Source organism: Eleutherodactylus coqui, chromosome 4, assembly GCF_035609145.1.
Source record: "Eleutherodactylus coqui strain aEleCoq1 chromosome 4, aEleCoq1.hap1, whole genome shotgun sequence".
NCBI lineage: Eukaryota > Metazoa > Chordata > Amphibia > Anura > Eleutherodactylidae > Eleutherodactylus > Eleutherodactylus coqui.
In genome coordinates, this window is record NC_089840.1 from 139719670 (window position 1) to 139742188 (window position 22519).

The 22519-nt window shown below is 49.7% G+C and overlaps 1 protein-coding gene across 1 annotated transcript in view; it reads left to right on the forward strand.

Moving 5' to 3' along the window:
• Positions 1–21360, forward strand: part of LOC136626535 (uncharacterized) — a 37450-nt gene extending 16090 nt beyond the window's left edge. Inside the window, exons 2-3 of the mRNA XM_066601589.1 lie at positions 13221–13275; positions 20316–21360. Coding sequence (XP_066457686.1) covers positions 13221–13275; positions 20316–21210 — 950 coding nt within the window. The 3' untranslated portion in view covers positions 21211–21360. The remainder of the gene's footprint in view (positions 1–13220; positions 13276–20315) is intronic.
• Positions 21361–22519: the final 1159 nt, after the last annotated feature.

The window sequence follows — 22519 nt, forward strand, 5'->3', positions numbered from 1 at the left end:
TGGGAACGACACAGCAACGAATATGGCAGGCGAGGGGCTACATGTTGGGCTGCATCTCAAGTTCCCAGGTCCCACTATTAAGCCACAATAGCGGCAAGAGTGGGCCCCCCCTCCCAACAACTTTTACTTCTGAAAAGCCCTCATTAGCAATGCATACCTTAGCTAAGCACCACACTACCTCCAACAAAGCACAATCACTGCCTGCATGACACTCCGCTGCCACTTCTCCTGGGTTACATGCTGCCCAACCCCCCCCCCCCCCCACGACCCAGTGTCCACAGCACACACCAAAGTGTCCCTGCGCAGGCTTCAGCTGCCCTCATGCCACGCCACACTCATGTCTATTTATAAGTGCGTCTGCCATGAGGAGGAACCGCAGGCACACACTGCAGAGGGTTGGCACGGCTAGGCAGTGACCCTCTTTAAAAGGGGCAGGACGATAGCCCACAATGCTGTACAGAAGCAGTGAGAAATATAATCCTGTGCCACCGCCATCAGGAGCTGCACACGTGGGCATAGCAATGGGGAACCTATGTGCCACACACTATTCATTCTGTCAAGGTGTCTTCATGCCCCACTCAGACTGCGGTTTTTTATAAATAGTCACAGACAGGTACAACTCCGCAATGGGAATTCCGTGTGCACCCACAGCATGGGTGGCTCCCTGGAACCCTCCCGCTGTACATAAATGCATCCCATTGCAGTGCCCTGGACAGCAGAGCTAACGTCAGATTAAATGCAGGTGGGCTTCGGCCCAAACTGCATGCCCCAGTCAGGCTCAAGTTTTTTATAAGTATACACAGGCACGTACATCTCCCTAATGGGAAGTCCATGTGGACCGACAGCATGGGTGGGTCCCAGGAAGCCACTGGCGGTACATAAATATATCCCATTGCAGTGCCCAGCACAGCTGATGTAACGTCAGCTTTAATGCAGGTGGGCAAAAAATTAATTGGATTACACTGTAGGCGAGGGCCCAAAAAAATTGGTGTACCAACAGTACTAATGTACCTCAGAAAAATTGCCCATGCCCAACCAAGAGGGCAGGTGAAACCCATTAATCGCTTTGGTTAATGTGGCTTAATTGGTAACTAGGCCTGGAGGCAGCCCAGTTAAAATAAAAATTGGTTCAGGTGCAAGTTTCAACGCTTTAATGAGCATTGAAACGTATAAAAATTGTTTACAAAAATTATATGACTGAGCCTTGTGGGCCTAAGAAAAATTGCCCGTTGGGCGTGATTACGTGAGGTTTCAGGAGGAGGAGCAGGAGGAGGAGGATGAATAGAATACACAGATTGATGAAGCAAAATGGTCCCCGTTTTTGATGGTGATAGAGAACGATGCTTCCATCCGCGGGTGCAGCCTACGTATTGCTTAGGTATCGCTGCTGTCCGCTGGTGGAAAAGAGAAGTCTGGGGAAATCCAGGCTTTGTTCATCTTGATGAGTGTAAGCCTGTCGGCACTGTCGGTTGACAGGCGGGTACGCTTATCTGTGATGATTCCCCCAGCCGCACTAAACACCCTCTCTGACAAGACGCTAGCCGCAGGACAAGCAAGCACCTCCAGGGCATACAGCGTGAATTCAGGCCACGTGTCCAGCTTCGACACCCAGTAGTTGTAGGGGGCAGAGGCGTCACCGAGGACGGTCGTGCGATCGGCTACGTACTCCCTCACCATCCTTTTACAGTGCTCCCGCCAACTCAGCCTTGACTGGGGAGTGGTGACACAGTCTTGCTGGGGAGCCATAAAGCTGGCAAAGGCCTTGAAGAATGTTCCCCTGCCTGTGCTGTACATGCTGCCTGATCTCTGCGCCTCCCCTGCTACCTGGCCCTCGGAACTGCACCTTCTGCCACTAGCGCTGTCGGATTACCATCAGTTTGTCTGCAAGGGTCCTGTGGCATAGCATCACTCTCGAACCCCTTTCCTCTTCGGGTATGAGAGTGGAAAGGTTCTCCTTATACCGTGGTTCGAGCAGTGTGTACACCCAGTAATCCGTAGTGGCCAGAATGCGTGTAACGCGAGGGTCTCGAGAAAGGCATCCTAACATGAAGTCAGCCATGTGTGCCAGGGTACCTGTACGCAACACATGGCTGTCCTCACTAGGAAGATCACTTTCAGGCTCCTCCTCCTCCTCCTCAGGCCATACATGCTGAAAGGATGAAAGGCAAGCAGCATGGGTACCCTCAGCAGTGGGCCAAGCTGTCTCTTCGCCCTCCTCCTCATGCTCCTCCCCCTCCTCCTCAACGCACTGAGATATAGACATGAGGGTGCTCTGACTATCCAGCGACATACTGTCTTCCCCCGCCTCCGTTTCTGAGTGCAAAGTGTCTGCCTTTATGCTTTGCAGGGAACTTCTCAAGAGGCACAGCAGAGGAATGGTGACGCTAATGATTGCAGCATCCCCGCTCACCATCTGGGTAGACTCCTCAAAGTTTCCAAGGACCTGGCAGATGTCTGCCAACCAGGCCCACTCTTCTGTAAAGAATTGAGGAGGCTGACTCCCACTACGCCGCCCATGTTGGAGTTGGTATTCCACTATAGCTCTACGCTGCTCATAGAGTCTGGCCAACATGTGGAGCGTAGAGTTCCACCGTGTGGGCACGTCGCACAGCAGTCGGTGCACTGGCAGATTAAACCGATGTTGCAGGGTCCACAGGGTGGCAGCGTCCGTCTTGGAGTTGCGTCACACACGACCATGCCCGGTTGAAGGCTCAGCGGCGAATGCCAGCGGTCGGTCTGCTCTGTCAGACCCTGCAGCAGTTCGTGGGCCGTGGGCCTCTTCTCTCCTAAGCTGAGTAGTTTCAGCATGGCCTGCTGACGCTTGCCCACCGCTGTGCTGCCACGCCGCGCGACACTGACTGCTGGTGACGTGCTGCTGCTGCTGACACATCTTGATTGCAAGACAGAGGTTGCGTTGGAGGAGGAGGAGGAGGAGGGTGGTTGAGTGGAGGAAGCATACACCGCCGCAGATACCAGCACCGAGCTGGGACCCGCAATTCTGGGGGTGGGTAGGACGTGAGCGGTCCCAGGCTCTGACTCTGTCCCAGCCTCCACTAAATTCACCCAATGTGCCGTCAGGGAGATATCGTGGCCCTGCCCGCCTGTGCTTGTCCACGTGTCCGCTGTTAATTGGACCTTGGCAGTAACCGCGTTGGTGAAGGCGCGTACAATGTTGCGGGAGACGTGGTCGTGCAGGGCTGGAACGGCACATCGGGAAAAGTAGAGGCGACTGGGAACCGAGTAGCGCGGGGCCGCCGCCGCCATCATGCTTTTGAAAGCCTCCGTTTCCACAAGCCTATATGGCAGCATCTCCCGGCTGATCAATTTGGCTATGTGCACGTTTAACGCTTGAGTGTGCGGGTGCGTGGCGGCGTACTTGCGCTTGCGCTCAAACAGTTACGCTAGCGACGTCTGGACGCTGCGCTGAGAGACATTGCTGGATGGGGCCGAGGACAGCGGAGGTGAGGGTGTGGGTGCAGGCCGGTAGGCACTCGTGCCTGTGTCCTCAGAGGGGGGTTGGATCTCAGTGGCAGGTTGGGGCACAGGGGGAGAGGCAGTGGTGCAAACCGGAGGCGGTGAACGGCCTTCGTCCCACCTTGTGGGGTGCTTGGCCATCATATGCCTGCGCATGCTGGTGATGGTGGCTCCCCAGCTGATCTTGGCGCGACAAAGGTTGCACACCACTGTTCGTCGGTCGTCAGGTGTCTCTGTGAAAAACTGCCACACCTTAGAGCACCTTGGCCTCTGTAGGGTGGCATGGCGCGAGGGGGCGCTTTGGGAAAGAGTTGGTGGATTATTCGGTCTGGCCCTGCCTCTACCCCTGGCCACCGCACTGGCTCGGCCTGTGCCCACACCCTGACTTGGGCCTCCGCGTCCTCGCCTGCGTCCACGTCCTCTAGGCCTACCCCTACCCCTCAGCATGCTGTATTACCAGTAGTGCAGAAACAGAATGCTGTAATTAAATGTGCCGCTTATTGGCCTGTGGTTGGAGGCTAACTTCGCTTACGGAACGCACAGCAGAGCCAGGAAAGAATTTTGCGCAAGCCTGCTGTAACACTTAGCTGGCTGCGTATGAATTAGGACAACTACCCCCAGCAGAGACCCAGTACACTGAGGACGGTCACAGGCAGCCCAAATAGATTTTTTTTCCCAAATGTTTTTGGAAAGGCCCACTGCCTATATACACTAAATATGTCTTCTGTCCCTGCCTCACCACTACTGGCTCTGCACTATGTAAAATTACTGCAGACTGTTTCACTGTGGACAGGAATACAGCGGTGATGTAACAGGCAACACAGAGCCAGGAAAGAATTTTGCGCAAGCCTGCTGTAACACTTAGCTGGCTGCGTATGAATTAGGACAACTACCCATAGCAGAGGCCCAGTACACTGAGGATGGTCACAGGCAGCCCAAATAGATTTTTTTTCCCAAATGTTTTTGGAAAGGCCCACTGCCTATATACACTAAATATGTCTTCTGTCCTTGCCTCCCCACTACTGCTCCTGGACAATGTAAAATTACTGCAGGACGCAATGCTCTGCACGGCCGATATACAAAAAAAAGAAAAATGTGCAACACTTGAAAAAGCAGCCTCCACACTACTGCACACGGTTAGATGTGGCCCTAAGAAGGACCGTTGGGGTTCTTGAAGCCTACAATAACTCCTAACACTCTCCCTATAGCAGCTCCAACACGATAGCACTTTCCCTCAGCTATGTCAGAACGCATCTGTGGCGAGCCGCGGGAGGGGCCGATTTATATACTCGGGTGACACCTGATCTCGCCAGCCACTCACTGCAGGGGGGTGGTATAGGGCTTGAACGTCGCAGGGGGAAGTTGCAATGCCTTCCCTGTCTTTCTATTGGCCAGAAAAGCGCGCTAACGTCTCAGAGATGAAAGTGAAAGTAACTCGAACATCGCGTGGTGCTCGTTTCGAATAACGAGCATCTCGAACACGCTAATACTCGAACGAGTATCAAGCTCGGACGAGTACGTTCGCTCATCTCTAGTGCTGAACAAAAAGCAAATAAATCATTGTTCGCTGTTTGATCGTTGGTTGCTTTTGTGCTAAACAATTCACTGGGGAACACAATTTTCGTTGACTTAGATCTTACAGTTGTGTTTTACTAATGTTTAGCTTCTAAATCCAAAAATTGCATTTTTTGTCTTCTTCAGTGAATATTTTTGGTGTTTTGCTCTCGCCTCTGTGATTTTAATGTAGTTAATAGTGAGATAGCGTAGGTTCTGACGGACGCATGGTGGCCTTGCCGGGGCCAGTCAGCCTATGCACTTTGGCCAAAATGCAGAACTAACAACCGCATTTATTAGTATGCATCAGTATTTTTTGTAGATTTTGGGGGAGCGCAAGATGTCAGCCAGTGCGGCCCACTTTGGAGAGACAGGGTAACCCACTGCTATATCAGTGAGAGTTGCTATCTTGTATGTTGGGGCATACCCATCTTTGGCTGGCCTCTTTGGTATCATTCACATGTGCAGGCTATGTTTGTTTGTGGTCCCTCCTCCCCAATCTGGGCTGGGTTGACTGGGTGACTGCACATTACTCTGCATTGAACAATTTGCTCCTCCATATCATAGTCTGGCTGATTGCATTCTATTAGGCCTCATGTCCACGGGCAACATAGGATTTAAAATCCGCAGTGGATCACCCGCATGCGGATCCGCATCCCATAGGGATGCATTGACCACCCGCGGGTAGATAAATACCCGCGGATGGTCAATAAAAGGGAATTTTTAAAAAATGGAGCATGAAAAAAAACATGACATGCTCCATCTTCGTGCGGGTCTCCCACGGGGACGGCTCCCACAGGCTTCTATTGAAGCCTATGGAAGCTGTCCAGATCTGCGGGAGACCTAAAATAAGAATAACTTACCCGCAGCGGACCGGGCAGTTCTTCTCTTCTTCACGGCCGGATCTTCTTTCTTCGGCCGGGCGGATGTGCACGGCACATGCGCGCGGCACGCAGCCGGCGTGACGAGCACAATCGCCGGCCAAAGAAAGAAGATCCGGCTGTGAAGGAAAGATCTGCCCGGTCCGCTGCGGGTAAGTTAATTCTTATTTTAAGCGCTCATGTCCGCGGGGCAGGAGGGACCCGCTACGGATTCTCCATGGAGAATCTGTAGCGGGACTGATTTTCCCCGTGGACATGAGGCCTTAGGGTTTATGGCGATTGCGCCTGCCCTATGGCGAATGTGCCTTTGGCGATCCAGGTGAATCCAGCCGACTGCTGCGGGATTAGGAGAGAGGCACGTTTCTGGCGTCCCCACATTCATCTCACAATTAATGGGTCCACGCGGTAGACCTTTATTAGAAAATGAGCAGTGTGAGCAGTCTATCGACCACCCAGAGTTCTGCGCCGTCCACTGCTGCAAGTCTGAATCCTCTGGCTGATGCTCCTCCTTCCTACCAGCCTCCTCACTCCATTACAATGACACATTCTGAGGAGCAGGCAGACTCCCAGGAACTGTTCCCGGGCCCCTGCCCAGAATGGCCAGCAATGGTTCCTCTCCCACCGGAGGAGTTTGTCGTTACCGATGCCCAACCTTTGGAAAGTTCCCGGGGTCCGGGGGATGAGGCTGGGGACTTCCGGCAACTGTCTCAAGAGCTTTCAGTGGGTGAGGAGGACGATGACGATGAGACACAGTTGTCTATCACTCAGGTAGTAGTAATTGGAGTAAGTCCGAGGGGGGAGCGCACAGAGGATTCGGAGGAAGAGCAGCAGGACGATGAGGTGACTGACCCCACCTGGTTTGCTACGCCTACTGAGGACAGGTCTTCAGAGGGGGAGGCAAGGGCAGCAGCAGGGCAGGTTGGAAGAGGCAGTGCGGTGGCCAGGGGTAGAGGCAGGGCCAGACCGAATAATCCACCAACTGTTTCCCAAAGCGCCCCCTCGTGCCATGCCACCCTGCAGAGGCCGAGGTGCTCAAAGGTCTGGCAGTTTTTCACTGAGAGTGCAGACGACTGACGAACAGTGGTGTGCAACCTGTGTCGCGCCAAGATCAGCCGGGGAGCCACCACCACCAGCATGCGCAGACATATGATGGCCAAGCACCCCACAAGGTGGGACGAAGGCCGTTCACCGCCTCCGGTTTGCACCGCTGCCTCTCCCCCTGTGCCCCAACCTGCCACTGAGATCCAACCCCCCTCTCAGGACACAGGCACTACCGTCTCCTAGCCTGCACCCACACCCTCACCTCCGCTGTCCTCGGCCCCACCCACCAATGTCTGTCAGCGCACCGTCCAGCCGTCGCTAGCGCAAGTATTGGAGCGCAAGCGCAAGTACGCCGCCACGCACCCGCACGCTCAAGCGATAAACGTGCACATAGCCAAATTTATCAGCCTGCAGATGCTGCCGTATAGGGTTGTGGAAACGGAGGCTTTCAAAGGTATGATGGCGGCGGCGGCCCCGCGCAACTCGGTTCCCAGTCGCCACTACTTTTCCCAATGTGCCGTCCCAGCCTTGCACGACCACGTCTCCCGCAACATTGTACGCGCCCTCACCAACGCGGTTACTGCCAAGGTCCAATTAACAACGGACACGTGGACAAGCACAGGTGGGCAGGGCCACTATATCTCCCTGACGGCACATTGGGTGAATTTAGTGGAGGCTGGGACCGAGTCAGAGCCTGGGACCGCTCACGTCCTACCCACCCCCAGAATTGCGGGCCCCAGCTCGGTGCTGGTATCTGCGGCGGTGTATGCTTCCTCCACTCAACCACCCTCCTCCTCCTATGCAACCTCTGTCTCGCAATCAAGATGTGTCAGCAGCAGCACGTCACCAGCAGTCGGTGTCGCGCGGCGTGGCAGCACAGCGGTGGGCAAGCGTCAGCAGGCCGTGCTGAAACTACTCAGCTTAGGAGAGAAGAGGCACACGGCCCACGAACTGATGCAGGGTCTGACAGAGCAGACCGACCGCTGGCTTGCGCCGCTGAGCCTCCAACCGGGCATGGTCGTGTGTGACAACGGCCGTAACCTGGTGGCGGCTCTGCAGCTCGGCAGCCTCACGCACGTGCCATGCCTGGCCCACGTCTTTAATTTGGTGGTTCAGCGCTTTCTGAAAAGCTACCCACGCTTGTCAGACCTGCTCGGAAAGGTGCGCCGGCTCTGCGCACATTTCCGCAAGTCCCACACGGACACTGCCACCTTGCGCACCCTGCAACATCGGTTTCATCTGCCAGTGCACCGACTACTGTGCGACGTGCCCACACAGTGAAATTCTACGCTCCACATGTTGGCCAGGCTCTATGAGCAGCGTAGAGCTATAGTGGAATACCAACTCCAACATGGGCGGCGCAGTGGGAGTCAGCCTCCTCAATTCTTTACAGAAGAGTGGGCCTGGTTGGCAGACATCTGCCAGGTCCTTGGAAACTTTGAGGAGTCTACCCAGATGGTGAGCGGTGATGCTGCAATCATTAGCGTCACCATTCCTCTGCTACGCCTCTTGAGAAGTTCCCTGCAAAGCATAAAAGCAGACGCTTTGCGCTCGGAAACAGAGGCGGGGGAAGACAGTATGTCGCTGGATAGTCAGAGCACCCTCCTGTCTATATCTCAGCGCGTTGAGGAGGAGGAGGAGCATGAGGAGGATGAGGAGGACGGGGAAGAGACAGCTTGGCCCACTGCTGAGGGTACCCATGCTGCTTGCCTGTCATCCTTTCAGCGTGTATGGCCTGAGGAGGAGGAGGAGGAGGATCCTGAAAGTGATCTTCCTAGTGAGGACAGCCATGTGTTGCGTACAGGTACCCTGGCACACATGGCTGACTTCATGTTAGGATGCCTTTCTCGTGACCCTCGCGTTACACACATTCTGGCCACTACGGATTACTGGGTGTACACACTGCTCGACCCACGGTGTAAGGAGAACCTTTCCACTCTCATACCCGAAGAGGAAAGGGGTTCGAGAGTGATACTATACCACAGGACCCTGGCGGACAAACTGATGGTAAAATTCCCATCCGACAGCGCTAGTGGCCGAAGGCGCAGTTCCGAGGGCCAGGAAGCAGGGGAGGCGCAGAGATCAGGCAGCATGTACAGCACAGGCAGGGGGACACTCTCTAAGGCCTTTGACAGCTTTCTGGCTCCCCAGCAAGACTGTGTCACCGCTCCCCAGTTAAGGCTGAGTCGGCGGGAGCACTGTAAAAGGATGGTGAGGGAGTACGTAGCCGATCGCATGACCGTCCTCCGTGACGCCTCTTCCCCCTACAACTACTGGGTGTCGAAGCTGGACACGTGGCCTGAACTCGCGCTGTATGCCCTGGAGGTGCTTGCTTGTCCTGCGGCTAGCGTCTTGTCAGAGAGGGTGTTTAGTGCGGCTGGGGGAATCATCACGGATAAGCGTACCCGCCTGTCAACCGACAGTGCCGACAGGCTTACACTCATCAAGATGAACAAAGCCTGGATTTCCCCAGACTTCTCTTCTCCACCAGCGGACAGCAGCGATACCTAAACAATACGTAGGCTGCACCCGCGGATGGAAGCATTCATATCAAAAACGTGGACCTTTTAGCTTCATCAATCTGTGTATAATATTCATCCTCCTCCTCCTGCTTCTCCTCCTGAAACCTGACGTAATCACGCCGAACGGGCAATTTTTCTTAGGCCCACAAGGCTCAGTCATATAATTTTTGTAAACAATTTTTATACGTTTCAATGCTCATTAAAGCATTGAAACTTTCACCTGAACCAATTTTTATTTTAACTGGGCTGCCTCCAGGCCTAGTTACCAATTAAGCCACATTAACCAAAGCGATTAATGGGTTTCACCTGCCCTCTTGGTTGGGCATGGGCAATTTTTCTGAGGTACATTAGTACTGTTGGTACACCAATTTTTTTGGGCCCTCGCCTACAGTGTAATCCAATTAATTTTTTGCCCACCTGCATTAAAGCTGATGTTACATCAGCTGTGTTGGGCACTGCAATGGGATATATTTATGTACCGCCAGTGGGTTCCAGGGAGCCACCCATGCTGTGGGTCCACAGGGAGTTGTAACTGCATGTCTCTACTTCTAAAGAACCCCAGTCTGACTCGGGCATGCAGTGTGGGCCGAAGCCCACCTGCTTAAACATGACATTACCTCAGCTGTGATGGGCAATGCAATGGGATATATTTATGTACCGCCGGTGGCTTCCTGGCACCCACCCATGCTGTCGGTCCACACGGAGTTGTAACTGCATGTGTCTACTTCTAAAGAACCCTAGTCTGACTGGGCATGCAGTGTGGGCCGAAGCCCACCTGCATTTAATCGGACGTTACCTAAGCTGTGATGGGCACTGCAATGGGATACATTTATGTACAGCCGGTGGGTTCCAGGGAGCCACCCATGCTGTGGGTGCACACGGAATTCCCATTGCGGAGTTGTACCCGCCTGTGACTATTTATAAAAAAACGCGGTCTGACTGTGGCATGCAGACACCTTGACAGAATGAATAGTGTGTGGCACATAGGTTCCCCATTGCTATGCCCACGTGTGCAGCTCCTGATGGCGGTGGCACAGGATTATATTTCTCATTGCTTCTGTACAGCATTGTGGGCTATCGCCCCGCCCCTTTTAAAGAGGGTCGCTGCCTAGCCGTGCCAACCCTCTGCAGTGTGTGCCTGCGGTTCCTCCTCATGGCAGATGCACTTATAAATAGACATGAGGGTGGTGTGGCATGAGTGCAGCTGAAAGCTGCGCAGGGACACTTTGGTGTGCGCCGTGGACACTGCGTCGTGCGGGGGGGGGGGGGGGGCAGCATGTAACCCAGGAGAAGTGGCAGCGGAGTGTCATGCAGGCAGTGATTGTGCTTTGTTGGAGGTAGTGTGGTGCTTAGCTAAGGTATGCATTGCTAATGAGGGCTTTTCAGAAGTAAAAGTTGTTGGGGGGGGGGCACTCTTGCCGCTATTGTGGCTTAATAGTGGGACCTGGGAACTTGAGATGCAGCCCAACATGTAGCCCCTCGCCTGCCCTATCCGTTGCTGTGTCGTTCCCATCACTTTCTTGAATTGCCCAGATTTTCACAAATGAAAACCTTAGCGAGCATCGGCGATATACAAAAATGCTCGGGTCGCCCATTGACTTCAATGGGGTTCGTTATTCGAAACGAACCCTCGAGCATCGCGATAATTTTGTCCCGAGTAACGAGCACCTGAGCATTTTGGTGCTTGCTCATCTCTAGAAATTAACGTTTGTACACTCCGTATAAAAGGACCTTAAAGGGGTTGTCCCGCGCCGAAACGGGTTTTTGTTTTTTTTTAACCCCCCCCCCGTTCGGCGCGAGACAACCCCGATGCAGGGGTTAAAAAAACAAACCGGGTAGTACTTACCCGAATCCCGGCGATCCGGCGTCTTCATACTCACCTGCTGAAGATGGCCGCCGGGATCCTCTCTCTCTGTGGACCGCAGGGCTTCTGTGCGGTCCATTGCCGATTCCAGCCTCCTGATTGGCTGGAATCGGCACGTGACGGGGCGGAGCTACACGGAGTCGGCATTCTGCACGAGCGGCCCCATTGAAGACAGCAGAAGACCCGGACTGCGCAAGCGCGGCTAATTTGGCCATTAGAGGCCGAAAATTAGTCGGCACCATGGAGACGAGGACGCCAGCAACGGAGCAGGTAAGTATAAAACTTTTGATAACTTCTGTATGGCTCATAATTAATGCACAATGTACTTTACAAAGTGCATTAATATGGCCATACAGAAGTGTATACCCCCACTTGCTGCCGCGGGACAACCCCTTTAATGTGAATAGAGAACAGAGATGGGATAACATCGGCATAAACTATAGAGATGTTTTTCACAAGGTAGTGCTGATGTTGTAGTGCTAGAACCCACGCTGCAAACATGGGATTTTAGAATAGTGTGAAGCCCCTAAAGGTTTTTTTTTCAGGAAATAAATGGTTTAATTTCTGATACATAAATATTTTGTTTTAAAACAAAGAAACTTTGAAACTCTTTAGTTCCTATTAATTATCAAAGTGATGGGATTTTCCTTTAGGGAGTTTAATGATTTACCAATAATGAAGTATTCAGAAAATGACACAAATCCTCATTGTTTTCATTCATAAATACTTCCCTAAAATGCATAGAAACCCTCACCATAAAATGGAAATAGTCAAAGTTGTTAATAAGTAACATACTTCATTTTATAATTCACAAGAATCACAAGAACATTTAATCTAAAATATACTAAAACGAAGAGACTGGAGTATCCTGACGCTGTACTTATTTCTGTGACATATCACATCGAATTACAATGGTAAATTGATCTTGCCATGTTTACATTGAGGTAAAAAAAGCAAAGATAAATGCACCAAGCTTTTACAAACAATGGTCAACTCTATATTCATGCCTATGGAATGGAATGCAAAACAAACTGGTAAAAGTGCTAGGAGTAAGGCTGGGTTCACACAGGGCGGATTTGCCGCGTAAATGTCGCGGTTTTACCGTCGCGGTTTTGCCGCAACCTCGCCGCATCTGCGGCAAATCCGCATGCAATGTCCAAATGTAGACGCGGTTTTCACCTCGTATTTTTCAGCGGTTCTACCGCCGGTAAATCCGCAGCGGCTTTTTTTTGAGAGGCGCGGTTTTAGTTGCAGATTTGCTTGCGTATTTTACTAGGTGCAGATTCTAAAAAAAACCCTTTCCTGTGAGGTCATCGTTCCCGCCCATTTCTGCACAGGGTAGGAAGAGCCTTGTATTTGTGGCCATTTTGTCTTGAGCTTTACCAGACATGGAGCCTACAAGCAGAATCCGGCTGAGGCGCGCGTACCGCCGCACACTGATTGCGCTAATGCTCTTCATGCACGGAGAAGAATCAGAAAAGGTGAGCAGTGATTTTATGGACAGTGTGTGCTTTGTTTCCTTGTTGTTTCTTAGATGCATTGTGGACTATAGTGCAATTGCTGCCATGTTCTTTAATTCCTGCTAATATTCTTTTACAGACTGATCGTGCTTCCCGGCGTCGGAGGCGCTATTGGGTGTATCCCCTACTCCAAGAGAGGGGGACGAAGGGCCATTTCGCGAGCCTGTACCAAGATTTGAAAAAGTAAGTGAAGTGTAGCATGTGAATAGGTTTGAGGTTGCGCACAGAATTTATATTTATTTTAGCCCGCTCTCCCTTTCTCTCTCTCTGCAGCCATCCGGAGAAGTTCGTAGCCTTCTGCAGGCTGCCTATGGAGGCCTTTGAGTGCCTTCTGGAGCTGGTGCGCCGGGATCTTACGTACCAGGATACACAGATGAGGAAGGATACACTGCAGAAGAAAGGCTGCTCATCACCCTTCGGTAAGTAACCTTTGTTATCCTGTCACAGTTGTTTTATCTGTAATTTATTTTGCAACTGTATTTTTTTTTCGTTTGTTTTTTGAATTTTTGCGCAATACATATTTTTTTTCTCATGCGATGCTGTGATTGCTCCGGCAGTAGGACGTAATGCAATCGCAAAACGTCACACTGCTTTTGGACAGCTTGGCTATCGAGCACCCCTTTCATTAGCAACACGGCCATAATGACACGTGCACGGCATCCCCGAACTCACCGGTCGGGTGGGTGTTTGGTTGCCCGTGCGTGACCCCTGAACACCATTCGTAGTATGTAAATGCCGCTGTCAGAATTGCCAGTGGCATTTAAAGGGTTAACCCTTTCCAATCGATTTATTTTTTCTCACCCATTCTCCCCAGCTCCAAATAAATTGGTGCTGGGGAGAATGGGTGAAAAAAATACATTTTCCCTCCACCCTCCTGAACTGACAGAGTTCAGGAGGGTGCAGGGAGGGAACTGCTTACCTGTCCGGCGTCTTCCGCATTCTCCTTCTGCCTCCTGGCTCGGCGATGATGTGACCGCTGGGGCCAGGTGGCGCCTGGCGGTCACATGATGGCTGGGAGACAGAAGGGGAATGCGCAGGAAGCAAGTCAGGTAAGCAGGTCCTCCCACAGTGCAGGCTCCTGGCTCGGCGTTCATGTGACCGCCGGGGGTAGTGTAACAGCGGCGGACACATGATCGCCGGCCGGCCGGAATCTCTATACATTACATAGCGCTAACTGAGCGCTATGTAATGTGTAAAGGAGAAGGCAGAAATGGTTGAAAACCTGCTGCGTGGAGTGAGACAGCGCAGCTAGCTGCCAAGATACACGTTCTGCAACTGCTGGACATAGCTTTACTTTTCTGACGCCACAAAGGGGTTCATACAGCGGAAGACAAACTCCATTGTTTAATTCGCAGGCGACGTTGTTGAAAATGTTTTTCGCTTTCGGGTTCTCATCTGGTAGCTTTCGGAGAGGCCGGTTGAACAGTTCGTTGTCTTCGGCATTCTCTCTTCTGGCACATAACACAGCCATCATCATCTTGTGGCTGGTTGACTTCCGAAACAAATTGGCAGAAGACAGATTGTTGAACTTACCATACCAGCAAACTTTGGCAACCATTGTTGCGCACCGGCAGTCAACGGACCCTTGTTATGTTCCTGAGTGTGGCAGGAACATGTTTGCATTTTCTCATTCTCTCTCCCCTATGTTGTGGATGGGGAGAATGGAATTCTGAACCATGTGTGGCGTGTAAAGTGAAAATTTAACCTCCCCCATGGCTACCTCTGCAATGCTCATGTTTTTTTATTCACATGAATTATACTGTGTTGTCTTATAAATTTCGTGTTGAGATCAATATCTGAATACTTAACCCCTTAGTGACGAAGCCTGTTTGCGCCTTAGTGACGGAGCCAAATTTTGGAAATCTGACATGCGTCGTTCAACGTAGCATAACTCCGTAAAGGCTTTACATATCCAAGTGATTCTGACACTGTTTTTTCGCCACATGTTGTACTTCATTTAGGTTGTAAAAAGAGACCAATATCATTTGTGTATATTTATTAAAAGTACCAATATTGGAAAAATTTTGAAAAAATTGTCATCTTTTCACATTTTCAACCGTAATATCTCAAATATGTCCAAACATACTGTACAAATTTTTGATAAGATATGTATTTCCATCTGTTTACTTTATTCTGAATGCACACTTGAAAAACTTTTGTTTTTTTTAACCATTTAGAGGACGTACAAATTTAACATTACTTTTCAGCATTTTGAGGAGCACTTTGTGTTCCTGCACCAAGCCAAGTTTGCAAAGGTTCATAAGTGTCAAAATAATAGATACCCCCCCCAAATGACCCCATTTTAAAAACTACACCCCTTAATGTATTCACTGAGGGGTGTCATGAGTATTTTGACCCCACCGTTTTTTTTCAGGAATTAGTTCAATTTAGGGGAGAAAAAATAAAATTTCATATTTTTGCAAATATGTCATTTTAAAGATATATTTTTTTCCTATAGAACCCATGAAAATGAGGCTTTACACCCCAAAATGGATACCCCCGTTTCTCCCGTGTTCAGAAACATACCCATTGTTGCCCTAATCTTATGTCTGGATGCACAACGGGACCCAAAATGAAAGGAGCAGTCGGTGTCTTTCAGAACATAAGTTTAGCTTGAAGGCGTTTTAGGCCCCATAGCACTTTTGTAGAGCTCTTGAGTGGCCAAAACCAAAGAGAACCCCCACAAGTGACCCCATTTTGAAAACTAGACCCCTTAACGAATTTATCTAGGGGTGTACTGCCCATTTTGACCCCACAGTTTTTGAATGAATTCAAGCCAAGCAAAAGGAAAAAATTGTGATTTTCGTTTTTTTTGTCAATTCTGTCATTTTAAAAACAGCTTTTTTTGTACAGCACACACATGAATGAAGCCTTTTAACCCAAAATGGATACCCCTGTTTCTCCCGTGTTCAGAGACATACCCATTGTGGCCCTAATCTTATGTCTGGATGCACAACGGGGCCCAAAACGAAAGGAGTAGTCGGTGGCTTTCAGAACATAGATTTTCCTTGAAGGCGTTTTAGGCCCCATAGCACATTTGTAGAGCTCTTGAGCGACCAAAATGAAAGAAAACCCCCACAAGTGACCCCATTTTGAAAACTAGACCCCTTAACGAATTTATCTAGGGGTGTACTGCCCATTTTGACCCCACAGTTTTTGAATGAATTGAAGCAAAGCAAAAGGAAAAAATTGTGATTTTTGTTTTTTTGGCAATTCTGTCATTTTAAAAACAGTTTTTTTGGTACAGCACACACATGAATGAAGCCTTGCACCCCGAAATGGATACCGCTGTTTCTCCCATGTTCAGAGACATACCCATTGTGGCCCTAATCTTATGTCTGGATGCACAACGGGACCCAAAATGAAAGGAGCAGTCGGTGTCTTTCAGAACATAAATTTAGCTTGAAGGCGTTTTAGGCCCCATAGCACTTTTGTAGAGCTCTTGAGTGGCCAAAACCAAAGAGAACCCCCACAAGTGACCCCATTTTGAAAACTAGACCCCTTAACGAATTTATCTAGGGGTGTACTGCCCATTTTGACCCCACAGTTTTTGAATGAATTCAAGCCAAGCAAAAGGAAAAAATTGTGATTTTCGTTTTTTTTGTCAATTCTGTCATTTTAAAAACAGCTTTTTTTGTACAGCACACACATGAATGAAGCCTTTTAACCCAAAATGGATACCCCTGTTTCTCCCGTGTTCAGAGACATACCCATTGTGGCCCTAATCTTATGTCTGGATGCACAACGGGGCCCAAAACGAAAGGAGTAGTCGGTGGCTTTCAGAACATAGATTTTCCTTGAAGGCGTTTTAGGCCCCATAGCACATTTGTAGAGCTCTTGAGCGACCAAAATGAAAGAAAACCCCCACAAGTGACCCCATTTTGAAAACTAGACCCCTTAACGAATTTATCTAGGGGTGTACTGCCCATTTTGACCCCACAGTTTTTGAATGAATTGAAGCAAAGCAAAAGGAAAAAATTGTGATTTTTGTTTTTTTGGCAATTCTGTCATTTTAAAAACTGTTTTTTTGGTACAGCACACACATGAATGAAGCCTTGCACCCCGAAATGGATACCCCTGTTTCTCCCATGTTCAGAGACATACCCATTGTGGCCCAAATCTTTTGTCTGGATGCACAACGGGGCCCAAAATGAAAGGAGTAGTCGGTGGCTTTCAGAACAGAAATTTAGCATGAAGGTGATTTAGGCTCCATTGCCCACTTGTAGAGCCCTTGAGCGGCCAAAACGACAGAGAACCCCCACAAATGACCCCATTTTGAAAAGTAGACCCCCTAACGAATTTATCTAGGGGTGTACTGTGTATTTTTACACTACAATTTTTGAATAAATCTAAGCAAAGCAGTAGGAAAAAAATTACAATTTTCATTTTTTTGGCAGTTGTATCAATTTAAAAACTGTTTTTTTTGTACAGCACACATAGGAATGAAGACTTTCACCCCAAAATTGATACCCCCGTTTGTCCCGTGTTCAGAACCATACCCGTTGTGGCCCTAATCTACTTAAAGGACACATGGCTAGGCCTATAGTGGAAGGAGCACCCATTGGATTTTAGGGTACAACGGAATAAATTCCAGGCCCCATTGCCCACTTATAGAGCCATTGAGCGTCCAAAACTATAAAGAACCCCCACAAATGACCCCATTTTAAAAATTAGACCCCTTAATGAATTCATCTAGGGGTGTACTGCGTATTTTGACCCCACAGTATTTGAATAAATTTAAGCAAAGCAGAAGGAAAAAATTACGATTTTCAATTTTTTTGGCAATTTTGTCAATTTAAAAACTGTTTTTTTTAGTACAGTGTACATAGGAATGAAGACATTCACCCCAAAATGGATACCCCCTTTTGTCCCATGTTCAGAAACATACCCATTGTGGCCCTAATTTACTTACAGGACCCATGGCAAGGCCTGTAATGGAGGGAACACCCGTTGGATTGCAGGGCTCAACTGACTAAATCCCAGGCCCCATTGCTCATTTGTACGGAATAAAAATTGACTCCCTAAAAATATCCCCCCCCCCCCTCCGCGCCCTTTTCGGCGTTCCCCAAATCTTAGATAAAAGTAATAATGTGAACTGTGTGGTTCTTCCCAAAGACAGGGGTAATTACGGAGGCTGGTTGGGATGGGTACATGGGGCAATAAAACCATGTATCCCCCCTCCTCTCATGCTTTTTGGGGGTATTTCTTGACCTCAGTGGCAAGTATGGGGTGTAAAAAGTGGCGCTCCGTGAATCTCCGTAAGCTTGATGAGGTGCGGCAGTCTCACATAGAAGGCGCTCAACAAGCTGCTCCTGGAACTGCATGAAGGCGAGCGTTCCCGGGGCTTCTTGTAAAATATGTATTACAGGTAGCAGTCTGAATAACGCCGGGCTCACGCAGCCGTAGGCGGAATCCGCTTGCGGAGGCCCGCAGCGGATCCCAGCTGTGAGCCCGGCTGTGACCCTGCGTACGGCTACATAATGTACTGCGCATAACTGCCTATTCACACAGGTGGTCATTCGCAGTACACTTTTTTTTTTTTTTTGTTGCTTTTATTTCCCGCACCGTCGCTTAGCGATGACACGGGTACCCGCAGCCCGTATACAATGTAGTTGCATATGGACTGCGGTTATATCCACGACCATGGAGCACAATGGGCTCTATGTTGCGGATATCCGCGGTAAAATAGAACCTGCTGCATTCTCTTTTCTGCGAGTGGATTACATAATTCCAACCCACTAATGTGAGCAGAATTGTGTAATCCGATGTGATTGATCTGCGTATTACCGCGGATCAGACGCATGCGGAATCCGTAATTCCTATCCGGTCATGTGAGACCGGCCAAAGGTAGATCGCTACCTTTTTATCACGTGACCGGGGACAGCTCAATGAGGCCACCCGTCATTGCTCCAGGCTCTCGGCGACTGATGGTCGCTGGGAGCAAGCAGATTTTAAATTTCCTGGGCTCCCCGCCTCCTGCGCATGTGTCCGGTGTTTTGCCGGTGGTCGCATGCGCAAAATACGGGAAAGTTCACGGAAGAAGATTGCGTCGGGGTGCAAATATGGAGGCCTCTGGTAAAAAGTTTCATCTCCTCTCACCGATCACATCGGTGAGGGGAGATGAACCTTCACTTTTTTTTACTTTTACGTGATCACTATTATCCATTGGATAACGGCGAACACGTGACCAGGAACCGCTCACCATGGCCCCCCGTGAAATCTCCAGGCTCTCGGCTAAGTTTTGTAGCGAGGAGCAGGGAGATTTTAAATTACCACGGCTTTTGCGCATGCGCCTGCCATATTGGCGACGGGCACGTGAGCAGAAGCTGGGGTAAGGTCCGCAGATAAATCCGCGGGCCTTAGGTACGTCATTTCATCCTCCCTCACGGATATGATCCGTGGGGGGAGATGAAACGCAAGCTTTTTTTAACTTTTTAAAACTTTTTTAAACTTTTTTTTTAACTTTTTGCACTTTTTTTTTTAACTTTTTACCCCTTTTTTATTTTTTATTTTTACTTTTTGCACTTTTTTTTTTTACTTTACATGATCACTGCCATCCATTGGATGACAGTGATTATGTCCCCAGTGACATCCCTCTGCTCTTGGCTACACATGGCAGCCAGGAGCAGAGGAATTTTGAATTTCCCGGGGCTCGAGCCCCTCTGTGCAAGCGCCCGATGTCAATCATCGCATGCGCAGATGGGGATTTCGGGTCCCGGGACATCGCAGAGGACCGGGGGTGAGTATTTTCACCTCCCCTCATGGATCCGATCCATGAGGGGAGGTGAAACTTCACTTTTCTTTTACTTTTTCAACTTTTTCGCGATCGCCGGTATCCAATGGATAGCGGCGATCGCGGGCCCGGGGACCGCTCACAGCGGTTCCCGGTAACACCTCCTGGTTCCCGGCTACCTTCAGGAGCCGGGAGCCAGGAGATTTTAAATTTGCCGGGGACACCTGGGCTTCTGCGCGTGCGCGTGACGTCATCGCCTGGCGCGCATGCGCAGAAGGCCGCCGGCGGGTCCGGGAGGACCCGATCTCCGGGGGACACCGCGGACAAGCCGTGTGAGTATTTTCAGCTGCCGTGATGGATCCGATCCATCAGAGCAGCTGAATTTCTACTTTTTTACACAGTTTTGTTTACTTTTTTGCGATCGGCGCTATCGATTGGATAACGCCGATCGCAATGCCGGGGGGGACTGCCCGCATCCTGGGATGACAGCTCCATGCTGTCGGCTACCTGCGGGCACCGACAGCATGGAGCTGTCACGTCCTCAGGCCAGTGGGCATTAATCCAAAGAGGATGCATAAAATTACGTCCTCTAGGATTAAAGCCCACTTTCTGAGGATGTAGTTTCCCGATGGGGCAGTCGTTAAGGGGTTAATTGTTTGAAGTGTTGATGTAATGCAAGTCTTCAGTGCGTACTAACTTTTGTTTCTCTTCTCTGCTTCTTTTCAGCTTCTTGGCCACAGGAGAGAGCTATGCATCCCTGCATCTCCAATTTCGTGTTGGTAAATCTACCATCACCGAAATTGTGAGGTGCACATGCAGCGCCATCTGGCAGAAGTTGCAGCCCATCGTAATGCCTTCACCTACCGAGGATACTTGGCAACGTGTTGCAGCAGGTTTTCAAGATGTTGTCAAATTTCCTAACTGCATAGGCGCGGTCGACGGCAAACATGTGTGTGTGCTTCAGCCAGCGCACTCAGGCTCCAAATTTTATAACTATAAAAAGTTTTTTTCAATTGTACTGATGGCGGTGGCTGATGCACATAGCAAATTTGTTTGCATCGACGTCGGCGCCTATGGCAGCACTGGAGATTCTCGGGTGCTGCGAACTTCACAGATTGGGATGCAAATTCTCCGAGATGGCGTTACGCTCCCAGCCCCACAACCTTTCCCGGCAACCACACATCCAGTCCCCTTTGTGATGGTATCGGATGAGGCTTTCCCGTTGTTGCCAAACCTGTTGCGCCCATACCCACGAAGAGGACTGAATGCCCGGAAAAGGATTTTTAATTATCGGCTGAGCCGGGCACGTCGCGTGGTTGAGTGTGCCTTCGGGATCATGGTAAGTCAGTGGAGAGTTCTAGGGACTACCCTTATGGTAGACCCTACCACAGTTGATGACCTTGTCAAGGCATGTTGTGTTCTTCACAACTACCTCCGGGACTATCGCCCCGAGGTAGATGTCGAAGAACTCGATCCTGCCTTTGACACGGTCATCAACTGGGGGGCAGGTCGCACGCCTGCTACCGCATTGCAGGTACGAGAACTCTTCACTGACTATTTCCTTAGTCACGAAGGCACCGTGCCATGGCAGTTCTCCTGTGTCGGTGGTGTGCAGCCCTAACTGCAGTGTGATCCTCCCCCTGCGCCCAGCCCCAGAAGGACGCAGAAAACACATATGGCATAAAGTGCGTTTATTCAAGACCCAGCAAAGGCGGTCCATGAAGAACTTTCAGATTGGTCACTCAAGTTTACAAAATTGTTATAAAAAAGGTTGCACAATAAAATGTTAATATATTTAACGAAAAACATTACTCTTCATTTTTGGTTGTCACACAAAATACGTGAACTTTATGTTAAGTGTAGACAATTGTTAGGCTATGTTGGTTTTTCATAAGTAACATAATGAACATTGCAAGTGTATAGGTTTTGAAACGTTAAGTGCTTAAATGCTTCAAAAAGGTAACGATAACAACTACATGAGTAGGAGAATAAATTTTGCCCAAGCAATGGAACCCCATTCGCAAGCTTGACGCCACACCACTACCTAGCGTTACATTAGCCATGCACCAGGAGCACATGCAAGCGTCGTATGTGACCCTTTTTTATCCACTAAAATCCTGACATTATTTTACATCGCTGTTGGATAGCGGAATTCAGGGTTTGGTGTTATATTTCTAGCCACACAGTTCATCATTTGGCACGTGGTGACAGTATTTTTTTTTTTTAGGGGTGTAACGTTTTTCTCTGTCGCAGGGCGATCCAATACCAATTTGGCTTTCGCCACACTTGACGGATATACCGCAAGCGGAAATGCTGATGGGAACAGGCCGACAGACAGACTGCCCCTCTTCTCATCAGCATTTCTTTGAGTTTGTTTCATGTTCGAACTCCGGTAACATGCATTACACTGGAGCAAACATGAAAATACACATGAAAATAAATAAAGTAAAACAACAAAGAAAGACAATGACCCCGAGAAGTGAATTACCCCAACCTTGAAGGACAGCGAGGCAGCGGAAAAATCACTCTAGACGCACATACACAATCCTTCACGTACAGTCGCACAGCCTGCGAACAATTTCACGGTCATGCCACTGACGGGAAGGAATGTGTGTGCCTTGCCTATTTTGAAGCAAAGCAGATAGTAGCCGGCAGTGAGCGATGTAAGAAATAGCACCACAATCTTTCTCATGACCATCCGTTATGATTTGTGGGACAGCAGGCAACTCAATGCAGCGTTACAAAAGGCAGCATCACTACGGAACCAGCACTTTACAATGGTTGCGTATAAGACATTGCAGTTATCACCATGCAACAGCTGTGATCACTGCAATGTCGTATAACTGATAAATGAGCCTTCTCCTGTACTGGATTGAGATCCGGTTGGTGGCGAGTACAGTACCGAGGTTGTGTGTTGCGAGGTCTGATGC